At 42.5% G+C, this 14,669-nt stretch overlaps 1 protein-coding gene across 20 annotated transcripts in view; it reads left to right on the top strand.

Moving 5' to 3' along the window:
- KANSL1L (KAT8 regulatory NSL complex subunit 1 like) overlaps positions 1 to 14,669 on the top strand; it is a 57,523-nt gene that overhangs the window by 9,971 nt on the left and 32,883 nt on the right. For 10 of the 20 annotated variants that reach the window (XR_005861612.2, XR_005861611.2, XR_001467403.4 and 7 more), the window contains exons 3-4: positions 9,351 to 9,492; positions 13,267 to 13,464. Coding sequence is in view for 14 of the 20 variants with exons in the window: in XM_040704137.2 (XP_040560071.1) it covers positions 9,351 to 9,492; positions 13,267 to 13,464 (340 nt within the window). In the remaining 6 variants the exon portion in view is untranslated. The remainder of the gene's footprint in view (positions 1 to 9,350; positions 9,493 to 13,266; positions 13,465 to 14,669) is intronic. The other 10 variants (XR_006939881.1, XR_005861613.2, XM_040704139.2 and 7 more) reach the window with 3 other exon arrangements.

The raw sequence follows: 14,669 nt of genomic DNA, 5'->3' as shown, positions 1-14,669 counted from the left end.
AATGAATGTGCAGAGATATGAAGGGAAAGAAAAAAAAAAAGCAAAAAAGTCCTTTTTTTTCCCCCTTAGATTTCTAGTTGGGAAGAGAAAGATTAGAAATCTGCTTTTAGTATAAATACTTGGCAGGGAGGGGAGCAGTAAGGCGGAGAGAATAGAGGAAGGAAGAAAATATTATGACTAGTATCTCCAGTTCGGATCTGTTTGTTCTAGATTATTTTCCAGTGTTCCTAGCAGTTTTTCTCATGGCTAATTGAGCAATGTCAGTGCAGCTCTGCAGGCCCCACAGCAGAAGGCACTGCTCGGGGGCTGGGGCTTTTTGCCCATCTTTGAGCCACGTTATGAGGAGAAGCTGTTTGTTTTTGCAAGATCAGGTCCTAATTTTCCACTCTGAGCTGTAATTTCTCTTCAAAGCTGATAAGAGAGCCGAATTCTGGTTGTGGGAAGGGGAGGAATAGAGTCTGCCAGCAATGCTGTTCTCCATTTCTCTTAAGCACAAAACCCCAACGGTTTCTAGTTTTTAAGACCTTTTTGTTTTATGAGTGAGGGAAATGTCTTATTTGCATAAGAGATGAGTGTGACGACCTTTGAATACGTATCAATTAATAGGTGCTGATTTTGAAAACTTTTAGGCATTGCTTTTGCATGAATTCCATTCCCTGGATTCTTGGCTCCCGTCACTACATGTGGGATGAGAATTGTGTGCAGGGAATGAAAGAAAAGCCTGCTCTACGGTACCTTCTGTTTTCATTCGAGGGATGCATGTGTTATTTCAGAATATATTCTACCTCACTTGCTGGGATTTCTGTAAGGAGGATTGACAACTCCTCAAGGGTCACGCATGCATGTACTGTTTTCTCTGTAGATATCTGGTATACAGCAACAAGGACTTGGTTTTGAGCAAGACTTCCTTCTCGCAATACCAGAGCAATGCTCTCGTGAATGAGGATCCTGATTTCTAACCTGTAATTACATCAGTGTTTCTGCAGCTGCTGAAAGCTGACTGGAAGGTTGTAAGGAAAGGCAGCAAGTTGGACAAGTTCTAACGTGCAAGAGAGCCTCAGAGCTGGGAATGGCAAGGCTTCTGAATTAAATAAGTGTTGAATGCCTATGAAATAAAAACTTGGTGGTATTCTTCCAAATGACTATTTAATGCGCTGTCAACATAGCATAGTAGAATAGAGACTCTAATAATTAGACACATGTATATACATGATAAGCTCGCACACTTAATGACATGGTAGATGCAGAAGCACTTGGTGCCTGATGAGATCTGCTATTTAAGCTGGGTTTTACAGCCAGCTTTTATCCTTCTGCTAAGCTGTGAAATGTGTTTGTTTTAATGGAAAGATTTGTTTACAATCAACAAGAAAGTGTGTGTGCAACATCTTGAAAAGTGAGGGTGTTACGATTGCATTTTGCAGATAACATTGATTCCTTAAGAATCTACTTCAAAGGGGTGCATCCGGATCCCTTGAAAGTCTGCATACATGGGCCTTGAGACAGGAAATCATTTAAGTGCTTTCCTATTCACATGAAATAAAAAGTGTGCTTAAAGGCTTCCCAAAATAGGAATGCTCTCCTGTAATGGGCTTTCATTCATACTGCTAAATATGGGTGAGGAATGTAACTTAAGATATCAGATTTAAATATACTGACCTGTGTTTTTTTTTTTTCTTTTTTAATTAAAACTGAAATAGCTGGAAATTATTTTCATCCAAACATTTGACCTAGCTGCTGTGGGCGAAGGAGTTTGGTGCTAGGGAATTAAAATTAATATATTTCCAATTAACAAACTTCTAATTTTTGCATCTGGTGTTGAAGGAAGTATAAACGCAAGCATGTGTGGAGAGGGATGCTTTGTAACCTCCTCTTCTCCCAGCCAGGGGGGTGGGCATGGTAACAGTGGAATTCAGCAGAACTCCATGCCAGGCTCCTACCAAACACCCAAACCAGGCAGGTTGTCCTGTTCAACCACACATTTACGGCTGTGTTGGCCCCTTGTCCCTGCAGTCCCTGGTACTGCATGCAGCCAGGCTGACGCTTACAAACCAGGTAGGTGCTATGGGCACGCTGCTCCTGCCTACCTCTTCCTGAGAGTGTAGGTGCAAGTTTGGGGCCCAGCTTCAAGGGTGGCAGGGCAGCACTGATAACGCTGCTTGTATGCTGTAATGCTCTACTGTATGTATCTTTAAAGGCTTATGTTGTAAGCTCTGTTTTGCTTTATGTTGGTCGTGGGATGCAAACGTTACTCTGCTTTCTTGAGCTCTCTTTTCAAGGGCAGTTGTGTAATGCTTACTGGGGATTTCTAGGCTCGTGTTCCCGGTGTTTGTTGTTAGTCTATTGATGTGCCATTACAAAGGCAAGAAAACCTGTTTCCAGGCAGCCCTGGTGTTCCTGAGCTGGTTTGTTTTTATCTTTATTTTTATTTCCTTTGCGTGTTTGCGCTGCCTGCTTCTCTGCTTCATGCTGATTGGAGTGAAGTTATGTGAAGGAGTCTGGAGTGTTGCAGCAACTGATGGAAAGTGACAAACTCATTTTAAAACGTTCTGAACAAGTAGCATTTGCAGGTTTACATCCTGCAGGGAGTTTTATTATTGTTAAAAGGTGAAAGGGTGCTGATTGTTTTCCTTTTGTTTTCCTTACTTTTTCAGCAGTTAATATTCTAACTGACTGTGCCTCCACCAGCCAGGTTGGCCTTTTATCATTAACATCTGTTAAGAGCGACGTGAACAGAACTGAAGAGGAAAAGCACCTACCAGAACTGCTACAAACTGCTGGAGCTCAGCCCCCTAAACAGGCCGCAGTGCTTTACCAAACTGAATTCGTTGCCTTTGCTGAGCCTTAGATGAACAATTCAGTGCCTGCGTAACAACTGTACTGTCTCTATTATAAGACCTACAGTAATGGTATGGTTGGGCGCAGGAGCCCCAGAGCTGCCAAATACTGGCTGTGGCATCTCCTCGGATTAGAAGATGTTATCTCTCAGATAGGGGAGCATACAGAGCTTCAGCATTAAATTCTTATTAAACGTCTTCTTTTCTACTGTATCCAAGCACAGAAATTTTCCTTTCTCCTCTTTATATTTTCAGTTATCTTCTACAGCTGATTGCAGCTGATAACTTTAGGAATTATTGCCTGAAATCCTCAGGCCTGATGACTCATCTGAAGCGTTCACCTGGATGAAGGTTTCCAGTTAGGAAGGGCAAGATATGCGTTATGTATTAGTATCAACGCATGTCATTGGGTGCAGTTCTGAAAGTATTAAGTGGCAGTGGCACGTCAGGGATGGTGGGACCAGGCGTGGGTGCCAGGCGTTGCGATAAGCAGTTGCTGATGTCTGTAGATGACAGGGAGGGCTGCCACCCATCTGTTCTGGAGCCGTGTAGTGTTTCAGGGGAAAATCTCTGCCAGGTAAAACTCCTGGTAAACACCAAAGAAGATAACAAGCCTCAATGACCCGATAGCAGGCATTTGCAGAGATTTTGGTGTAACTCTTGAGTACCAGAGAGCTTCCTAAATGACTTTCTGGCCTGGTTTGGTGCCAGCTCTCACAAACCAGTGGGTATTGCTCTCCACACTCAGTCTGCAGTGGCTGCTCGTGTGCGATCTGAGCAGAGGCTTACTTTGAACTGTCAGGGTGAGCGATGTCGTGTTGTGTAGCGCTGCTTGGCTATGATGCCAGAGGATTCTATTTGTTGCTGTTTGTTTGAGTCTTGTTTACACTCTGGAATGCGTGGAAGAAATGTCGTTCATGAAGCAGCATTTGCTGTTTTTTTTCAGTTATGTGGTTATTATGGGTTTAACAGTGAACTGGTCGAGGGGGGTTAATACTTCAACAGCAACTGAAGTTAGTTCTCTCTGAAAATAAACATGAAGTAGGCGTGCTGGAAGAATTAGACCTTGAGAAAGCTTGTGCGGATCGTTTCATGGTTGGACCTGCATTCGCACCTGCTCAGCTCTGGTCAGACAGTGCCACATGGGGAATGTGAAATGTTTGGGGGTTCTGTACAATTGAGTGAGCTGTCCCAGGAGAGTCAGGAGATATATGATAATTTCCAGTGTGTGTTGTCTCATGGATTTCATCATGAGTCAGACGATGTCTGGATGGGATTTAAGGATCAGGAGAATATTTTGATGGTTCGTTTTTCAATTTCCAGACTCGAGCCTTTCATCAAAGCGATGGACTTCTGCCATTGTTTTCATTGACTCCCTCCAAGGAAGGTGATGAGCTGTTTATCCTGAGAATAATTAATCTGTAGTTGATGAGCCGATCCTTTCTCCTATGTACGTCATTGTCACATGATTGGCAGTGAGTGTCTGGTAGCACAGGAGTTGCCACTGAGAGGAGAAGGTGAAGCAGCAGGCATGGCTGCGGTCAGGATCACTGCATTGCTCTGGGACTAAATCACCTGCAAACTTGATACTAGAACAACATGGGAATAAGTTGAAGGGGGGGCATGGCATGGCAGAAAGCGCAAGTGGAAATACAAGTGTCAGGAGCAGCTGCCATTCTTGTGTTTAATGAAGAATTTTTGAGTTGGAGTTACTCCCACCCATGCAGTGTGAATGCCTTGCTCTCCATCTTGTCCTTGTTGAACACTACTGTAACTTGAAAATTCTGATTTTCTTTGGGACAAAGCTATAGGAAGGAGACTGTGTTGTGGGTTGGCAAGCCTGTGTTCTGGAGTCTTGGTGTGGGCCTGCTGCAAGCATCCTCCTTTCCTGTTCAGTGGGAAGCATCCTGTCATTGTCCCTGCAAGCATGTCACGGTTACGGTTAGGGGCACGTTACGTGTCCTCACTCAAAAGCACGAGGCTAGGAGGCTCCATTTCATGTTAATTCTCAGGATATAACATACATGTGGAGAATCTTGCCTTGCAGTCAGCTGTGTGCTCTAAAGTACTGGCTTTTCAGTACTCACCATACCTATTTAATTGGCTTTACTTGGAATTTAACTACCAATCCCAGATTCTATGGCTTTTTGTGCATTTAAGACATCACCATGTTATACTTCATTAGTTATGAGCTGTTACTCAGGCTTCTTGTTTCATTTGCTTATAAAAATAAAATGCATCTAAGAGGTTTAAATTGCTCCCCTTCCTCTTCCCTGTAAACAACCAAAAAAACCCCAAAACCATGTGATACCCAAACAGCAGTGTGTGCCCAGCACAGCAATGTTGTTCTGGCTACCACGTCCCCTTTGCACTCGGTTAGGTTGCCCAGGTTTGTTCTTTGGGACAGACTGATCTTCACTGCTGGAAAGCAAATCTTGCCTTCCTCTTCATGGAGGCACTGGTAGAACAAAACACTTCTCAAAGTTCTATTGCTTTTCTGCAGTGTTGATCTGCTTATGTAAACACATCATCTGTTCTTGTCTCTCATTCCTCTTTTATGGGAGAAAGGGAGGAATGCTGAGGTTTGTAGGGAGCTGAGAGGAAGGATTCACAGCCTGGAGAATTCCTCCATATATTCTGTCTGCAGATCACAGCTAACAACTTTTTTTCAGTTCTACTGATAGTGTTGCTTAGTGCTCATCAGTTGCCTGTTCAGTCTTACTGGGGTGATACATTACAACTTCAGAGTTACATTTTTGATTATAGTTTGCCTTTCTGCATTTGTGCCTGTTCTCTCCATGACGTGTTTGTTCTACTGCATGTCTTCTTTTGTTGCAAGTTGCGCAGGATTGACCTCCTGCAGTTCAACCAAAACAGCAGAAATGCCAGCCGCAGATTATGCCTCTCATTCAATGCCAGCGTGTTTTTCTAGGGAAATTCGAATGAGATGCTTTATTTGTGCAAAATAAGCATAACCCATCTCTTCCTATTCTCATGGCCCTGAAGGAACGCAGGAGATCACATCCAGATCTAGAGTCCTCCCAAGAGCAGCACATTTATATGCAGATAAATATTTCACAGTACTGCGGCACTGACCTTAGAAGTTTTGGAAATGTGATGCATGTATTGACCTGCCGGCAGAATTTGGAATTCCTGTGAGGGACGTCTGATGTCAAAGGCATGCAAACCAAGTTGAGATGCTCTGCATGCAGGAAATGGGACAGCCCTTTTTTTTTTTTTCTTGCTTCAATCCCAGCTGTTTTACCGTAGCTCCTGCCGGACTTCCTCCTTCACTAAAAGTCCTTGAGATGTTTGTAACCTTTGTGGGCTTGTTTTCCTTCGCTGGGTCTGCAGAATCAATGACTTCACTGGTACCATCTTAAAACAGCTGCTTTCTCTATCCACCTAAATCTACAAAGTGAAAGAAAGGGGGATGCTAGAGTGCTTCATTATCGTAGTGTGTTAAAAGCATTTAGTAATCTCCTCCTGTTCATCAAGAGATCATAGAATCACAGAATCCTTGGAGTTGGAAGGGACTTTTAAAGGTCGTCTAGTTTAACTCCCCTGCAATGAACAGGGACTCCACTGCTTGATCAGGTTGCCCAGGGCCTGATCCAGCCTAGCCTTGAAAGTCTCCAGGCCTTGTCTTCTCTGTGCTGAACAGCCCCAGCTCTCAGTCTGTCCTTGCAGGGGAGGTGTTCCATCCCTGGGATCGCTCCAACAAGTCCCTCATCTTTCCTGAGCTGAGGAGTCCACGTCTGGATGCAGTATTCCAGGTGAAGTCTCACCAGTGCAGAGTAGAAGGGTGAGATCACCTCCCTCACCCTGCTGGCAATGCTTCCACTGATGCAGACCAGGATATGGTTGGCTTCCTGGGCTGGGAGGGCACATTGCTGGCTCATGGCCAGCTTCCCATCCACCAGTACCCCCAGGTCCTTTTCGGCAGGGCTGTGTTCCATCCTTCAATTCCCCAGCTTGTATTGGTAGTGAGGGTTGCCTTGACCCAGGTTGCAAGATCTTGCACTTGGATTTGTTGAACCTCATGAGGTTCACCTGGGCCCACTGCTCAGCCTGTCTAGGACCCTCTGGATGGCATCCTGTCCCTCTGGTGCATCAACTGCATCCCATGGCTTGGTATCATCAGCATACTTGCTGAGGGTGCACTCAACCCCACTGTCGATGTTACTGAAGATATTAAGGAGTATCGTCCCCAGCACCAACCCCTGGGGGACATCACTCATCACCAATCTCCATCCAGTCATGGAGCCACTGACCTCCCTTCTCTGATTCGATCCTGCAGCCAGTTTCTCATTCATCAAACAGTCCACCCATCAAATCCATGTCCATCCAATCTGGAGAGAAGGATGTTGTGGGGTACTGTGTCAAAGGCCCTACTGAAGCCCAGATAGATGACATCAATGGCTCTTCCCTTGTCCATTGATGCAGTGACACCACCATAGAAGGCCACCAGTTTGGTCAAACAGCATTTGCCCTTGGTAAGCCATGCTGCTTCTCCCATATCAGCTCCCTGCCTTCCGTGTGCCTTAGCATAGCTTCCAGGAGGATCTTTCCTCGCACAGAGATGAGACTGATAGGTCAGTACTTCCCAGGGTCATCCTTCTTACCCTGCTTAAAAATGCGTGTGATGTTGCCTTTTTTCCAGACACCAATGCCCACAAATACTTGTTGCCTCGTTTATTTACTGAGTGAATGTTAGGCTGTACCTTACACCGTAATAGGAATTAGAGACCTATCAATTAAAAAATTCTGTTTTCAGTTGTTCATCCCTTGGGTTACCATAATATTTTGCTCTGACACTGGGCACGGGGTGGCAGCTGTGGGCAGGGAAGAGAGGCTGAAATCACTTCCTTTGGTGTGAGCCTGGTCTGAGAATGTCTGTGCTTAGTTTAGTTGGGAAGTCGTCCTTCCAAAGGAGCCTAAGGACATTTTTATTACAGTGCAATTACCTAGCAGAGTTTAATTACACACCACTCTTACTTTAAGGCCTTAAGAAATACACAGTATTTTAGAAGGTAGGAAAAACATTTACATAATGTATTTAACAGCACATGCAGTTAATTCAAGATTTAATATTGTGCTTGAGAAAAAAACCTATGTGAGCACATTTTTGAAACATAACTTGTAATGCAGCTCTGGAGAGGATTTTTTTTAATAGTGTACAGATACCATTTCTTTATCTTCAGGTTGGAAGAATGGTTCTTCTGTTACCTGTTGTGGGTTGGCTGTCTGAGTATAGACTCTGATTTCATGCACTGTATGTGACGTATGACCACCTGCAGTCCTTCTCATTCCTTTTTGTTTCCCAGCTGTGTGGGCAGGTGTTGGGGTTTTTTGCTTCTCATCTGTACCCCTCTCTGTGGTCTGTTTTAGAACATACCCTTCTCCAGAGACTGTTCCATCCAGCATCAATGTGATCTATGTTCTTGTACCCGGTCTTCTTGTATTGTCCTGCTTTTGTGGAGTGAAGCATTTGCTTCTGGTGTCTGTCTTTTCTTGTTTCTTTTGTGACACTTCCATGTTCTTTGTTGGCAGAGGAACAAGGGTTCATGTAGTCAGCCTGTGTAAAACTTGCCTTGTAGTGTCATGCAGCTTGGTTCAGATCAAGTAGTTAATCCCAATCACTTGTTGGATTTAAAGCACTTCTTTTCCAGTAGGAGTTTTTTCACTGTTATTTATGTCTGCCAGACTATTTGACAACTTTGATGGGGAAAAAACACCAGTCATTTTCTTGAAATAAAATGACTTAGTTAATGATGTGATACTACTGGAAGTAGCACATAGAATTGTTGTGTTGTCTCTGTTTGAATTTACCTGACCATTCAAATGATGCGTTGAGTGCTACCATTATGCCATTCATTTATTTAACATGTAGCTTGAGTGAAGTTTTCTGTTAGCAGAGATGAGTTTAGTGTAATGTCAAGTAACTGGAGGCATATCCTGTTACAACACCCTCCTGTTTGTTAACAGCAGTAAGAGTTTTGGTCTGGCTGTACTACACTTACCTGGTTCTGTTTACCAAGTACCTTGAATAAGAGAAAGGTAAACTAAGTATTGTGTTTGGGCAGTGACTGGATACCTGGCTGGTCCCTGCTGGGTGATGTCTTATTGGATTATAATTGTTAGCAAGTGATATTTCTGGAAGCTTGTGGGAGGAACAGCAAACGCATTTGAGTTCTAGCTGGTGGGGTACTGGAATTCTTTACAGATCTGTAATCTGCATTAACCTGATATAATTCAGTAGTTTTGGCAGTTTTGGGTTTATAATGTGTTAACAGGAAAGTAGCCTAGCCTGGGAATGGTCTATGAACAATGTAGTGGTTTGAGCAAGTTCTGTAGTTACAGAGATCAGCTGATGTGAAAATGGATGGCTATAATCAGGTATCTTCTGAAAGCAACTGAGACACTTGCAACATGAGGCAGAGCAGCTGTCAAAAATGTTCTTGTGCAAATGTGGTTATCTTTATTTTTGGACTAACCAGCATTTTGTCTTCACAGCAGCTATACTTCTGAATGGAAGTGGCTTGCAGACAGAGCTAGAATTGGCAGCCGTTGGACATGGCTTCAAGCCCAGATTTCAGAACTAGAATACAAAATCCAACAACTAACTGACCTTCACAGGCAGATACGTGCCACCAAGGTATTGTCTGATAGCTCATAAATGGGCTTTTTGAATTGTTTTGGTTTTTTTTTTTTTTGACAGTGTTTCTTGTACTGTTTATTTCTTTGATTTCTTATTGTTGTTGTTTGTTTTGCCTTGGAGTTCTTCTATATGAGCAGACTATTGCACACAGAGGTTAATAGGAGAGACATCAAGAGGTAAAAAGTATTGTACCCTAGAGGCATCAGTACAGGACTGAGAGTCAGGGACTCTTACCTTCCTGTCTATAGTAGCTGGGGACTTTGTTAGTGACATTCAGAGGCCCGGAACAAGCCATGTCATTTATCACACTATTTTTTTTCTGCTGTGGAAGAAGTAAGATTTGTTCTTTGGGAGGGGTGGTTGGCTATTCATTTGCGCGTCGTGGGCGTCCGGGGGCTTTTTCTGTTATTTACAGTGCATGCTTATTCTAAGGATTAGTTAGTTAATGTTTGTACAGCACTTTGAACAGGTCAAGGATTAATTATTACTAAAATTCCAACGTGTATAACTCATGTACTAGCTTTTGTAAATCAAACTGGCTAGACAGTGGTAAAGTCACATTCCAGAAACATTAATAATCTATCTATCTATCAATGTAATGGCTTGTCCAGGTCAGTCTCAAGCATAAGAAGCCAAAACTTGTGATACTTCTGGCGGTGTGAGAGTAAAAGTTTTTAGAGGAGGGCTTCTGGACTCATCATTAATGAGCCACATAAAAGTTGTGTGATCTATGCTGTGGTCAGATAAGCACAGATAGAGAGGAGCCAGGAGATGGTTTAGGTTTGATGTGACTGAACATGAGATTGGCAGGGAGAGAAGGAAGAAGAACAAAGGAAATCATGCTAGAAAGCATTTCCTTCTGATCACATAAAGAATTATTATTTCACCTTGTAGCTCTCAGAACCCATCATCACACATCCAACTTTGTCTCCACAGTCAAATTTTTCTTTAAGAAAGAAAATATTTGAAGGACCTCTATTTGAGGATCTTTCCTGTCTCTCTGCCCATAGAGGTAAAAGGAGATTTTGTACTTTGCTGAATGGTGAGAATATCCGTATTGTGATAATGTCCAAAATACCAAATACTCACACTCCAATTTGCCCCAAATCAGACTTTAAGGTGGCATAGGTCCCACGGGCTGCAGAACAGTGAGAAATAAATAACAGAGAAATGAGAGAGCATTCTTTCAGTCATGCATTTTCTTCGCATTAGGTGGCATGTTGGCTCAGAGCCTAGTCTTCTTCCTGCTGGAGATCTTTAGTAACATTCCTTTTTGCAAACTTCATGCCCCTTTTACCAGCTGTGGTGTTCGGTATTTGGCATTGTGTCCCATACAGAAGGTAGACAAATATTCTTTGGCTCTGATTTTTTTTTCTTCTTATTTTTGTCTACGTGTTCATAACATGTTAGTGCAGCAGTTAGGGAAGGACATGTGGACTGATAGAAGAGCTCTTTGTTTTGATTTAGTGGCTGCAGAGTAGTTACACAATATCATTAGGATTTGTATGCTGTTTAATGGTTTTAAAGTGTTTCCTTTGTGTTTTGAGTGGGAAAAAAAATGTGATTCATAGCCAGTGAGCAATAACTCAAGCAAAGCATCACTCCTTTAACAGCAGAACACCATAGGAAGGGAGATAGTTGACTTACCAGGTTTCCTGGCCTTCTCTGTTGTTCCTGCTACATCCTTGTGCACACAGAAGTAGTGGCTCTGGAGCTTTGAGAGTCCATCCATTTAAAAAATGCTTATCTGCCAAACAAAACAATAAGATTTAGTCGGGAGTAGGGGAAGTTGGTTGCCAAAACCTACTGGTTGTGACCAGTCTTAGTATTCCTGTGTAGCCACTGTTAGACTCCTAATCCTTTCCTGTTCCTTGTTTATCTTTTCTTACTGTCTACTTCTTACTGTCTACTCTTTTATTTCTGCCTACTCCTTTTCATACTGCTTTACAGTTTACTCCTTACTTTTCTGCTTTCTTTCCATGATTATCACTGGGATTTTGCAGCTTTAAAACAATAAAATTCCAGTGGAAAGAGCTGTGGGGGGTTCTCTCTTTTGACTGAGTTTCCTGTGAGCTTCCTCTCATTTCAGAGTTTGTGTTTTAGACTGCTGTGAGTTGTTTTTTTTCCTCTTTCCATGATGACCTGTGATTTATTTATTTATTTTGCTGTCTTCTATTCTAAAGCTATTGGGCTACTTTGTCCTGTGACACATTAAAATTAAGGCTATCCTTGAACTTCCCGGAGTGTAACTGCTGTGGTCTGCAGATTATAGTATGATACTGTCTGGATTTGTTTCCATCTGCCAGAAGTTGAAAAGCACAGATGGTGGGCTACTGCCTAACAGTGAATGTGGAAAAATCTCATGTTGATCTGACAGAAATCCAGAATCTCCATGGGTGTTTTGAGCTTGGATACAAGTTTTTAAGCACCTGGGTTTGCTTTTAGAGTATGTTTATTGTCAGCTTTGAATTGAAACAGAGGAGTCAGTTAGAGAAGCAAGGAAAACAGGTCCGTTTTACATTTTCTCTTAGTCTCATCCTTGAAGCCTCTTTGAAAACTGCTGTTGTGATTTGGGGCAACTTGTTGCTGAGGTAGGAGTGCCAGGTGTGAGTAAATCTGCAGGATCCTTCATGTTCAACAACCACAACCCAAGTGAAGTCTGTCCTGCTAAAAGAAATGGTGCATTCATGTAATGACAGTCTTCCCCTGCTTTTTGGTGGAACAGTCTCACTGGAAAGACAAATTGGAGGCCGAGTAATTGAATGAGCCCATTCTTTCAGCATCTGGTTGATATTTGAGTGACAGTAAGTTCTTTCCCATTCTCTTTGGGTAATGCCTGCAGAGGCTTGATAGCTGTTTCTACGTATTAAAATTATTTCTCAAGGCAGTAACAAGTTGGGGCTGTCAGAGGAACTGCTGTTGGCTGTTTCAAAGTTGTTTTTGCTTATTATTAACGTTTTAAGTTTGTTGAGACAAACCAACAGAGATGTTACCTGGGAATGTATCTGACACTTCTGATTTTCTTATCTGTCATGTGGAAAGCACAGTGACTGTATTCTCTTCCCAGTTTAGTTTCTGAGACTTTTGGTTCCCTACCATGTGAAGTAGTAGCTGTCTTACTGGGCGATGTACTCCAGATGATAAGTTGTGTGTCCCATTGGGTCGGTGCAGACTGCCTGGAAAAGCGATGAGATTGCTAGAACATTTAGGATCATTGCCTCTGTAATTACAAAACTCTAAAAATGCTCACCTTAAAAATCAATCATAAAAGTATGAAAGGCTTTTGTTTTGATTTGTATCCTTCTCTTGAAACCTTAATGTTTTGTTTAGAGCATGGGTAGGAATAAGAAAAATGGAGCGCTTTAAAATGCTTCAGAGAAATGTATTGGCTGCAAAAAGCATAACCAACTTCAAATCAAAGAGTGGTTGTTTCTGCAGAAAAACCTCTTCTTAAATCAGCAGGCAAATGAGCATGTAGTTCTAATAAGTATGAATTTCTGATTTGAATTTTGGCACAGATGTTTAAGAAGTGGTATAACACTGTAGTGCGGTTGCCGTTATAGGGAGCAGCATGAATGATGCAGCTTTTCATTAATAAAAATACTGACTCTTTCTGTATTTGAGCTGTCGAGTGTATTTAAAACCTAGTCGAAGTGCTCCAGAGTTGCTGGGAGGATATAAGGGGGAGGTGCCAGGTTCAGCCCCCCCTCAAACATGGTTTAGGAGGGTTCATTCGTTGTCAACCAACTGTGTTCAATTGCTGTTGTCTAGGGGATGGTGATCTTAGAAGAATTCCCATTTCCAAAAGACATTTTGAAGAAGCAAATACAGTTGACAGACCAAGAAGCTTTATTAAACGCCACAGGGAATTCGCAAGCTGCCATTGAGAGACAGGATTCTTTGCCGGAGCATGACTTTGAAATGTCACCCAGCAGTCCTACCCTGCTTTTACGAAACATAGAAAAACAGGTAAAGTAAAATGAGAACTGAACAGTCAATGGAGCTGAATGATTTACTTCAGAAACAGGGCAGGTTCCATGGTGATGCTTCTGAAAAGGAAGCTATTTTGCACTCCTGAGAGTGGGTGCTGTTGAATTCAAGGGCTTAAATAAATACATTGTACACCAGGTTTACAAATTAACCTACTATTTCTGATGTGTCTGTGTTACCACTTTGTTTCCATCAAAGGGGCCACGTAACCACTTCTAATAGCCATCCCCAAACCTGCCTCTCTATTACATTTAGGTTTAGGGTAGAGTTGCCACTGATTGTTTCAGGAAATGCTTCTGTGAGATGAAAGACTGCAGCTGAGGATGGAGATATGCTGCGTTTTAGAAAAGCTCCAACTGGATGTCACTGTTGGTCTGGCTTTTTGAGCGTCATAGCAATCCAGAGAGGAGCTGAGGAATTGCAGGTATTTCGCAGGCAGAGCGTGGGTGTAGAGGGGAGTTTCGGTTCATGGTGTTCAGAACAGTCATTTCCAAGGTTAATTCCAGGAAATACAGTGTAGACTCCAGCAAGGTTTCTTATTGCTAGAGGGTATACGAAGAATATGGCAGGATCACACTGCTGAAGGACATACAAGAAAGTTGTTTCCTGAATGAATTTCTGCAGGTAGAGTAAAGCAAACCTAACAAAAGTGGTGTAGCGTATTAATACATTGCTCTGCCACTGGCTGTAAATTGTTGCTCATATGCACGTTGTTTAAATGGAGTCAGAGTGGCTTTAGTTACCATTCCTGTTCCTGAATCTCTGTGCCAATTTTTCTTATTTGATAGTCATACTTTCCTGTTCTTAAAATGCTTCCCCCGTTTGATGGATCTTAGCCACAACAGACAGGAGTGAGGAAGCAATGAAACAGGAAATTTACATGCACAGTGCTGGCAGTTGCACAAGGTAAACCGAGAGCAATTTTAGAATGTGGTGAAAGTCCACTCCTAAGTAATTACCTGGAGAATTAAACACACTTCTCTTTTAGTAAAACATTTGACTAATTAAGTACTAGCAGTGTGTTTACTGGTACCCAAGATGTTACAGAGGTCCAAGAAATGCGATGATCTGAAAATGACTTGCAAGTCCAGGTGTTATTCTTCCAGTGCGTCTCTGGGTTCACACTGGATTTCTTCCTTTCATACCACACTAAGCTTTGGGATTTGATCTGTTGGGTTTTTTGA

This window comes from Gallus gallus, chromosome 7 (assembly GCF_016699485.2).
Source record: "Gallus gallus isolate bGalGal1 chromosome 7, bGalGal1.mat.broiler.GRCg7b, whole genome shotgun sequence".
NCBI lineage: Eukaryota > Metazoa > Chordata > Aves > Galliformes > Phasianidae > Gallus > Gallus gallus.
Note: the sequence above shows the minus strand (reverse complement) of the source record. Positions and strands in the feature narration are given on the sequence as shown.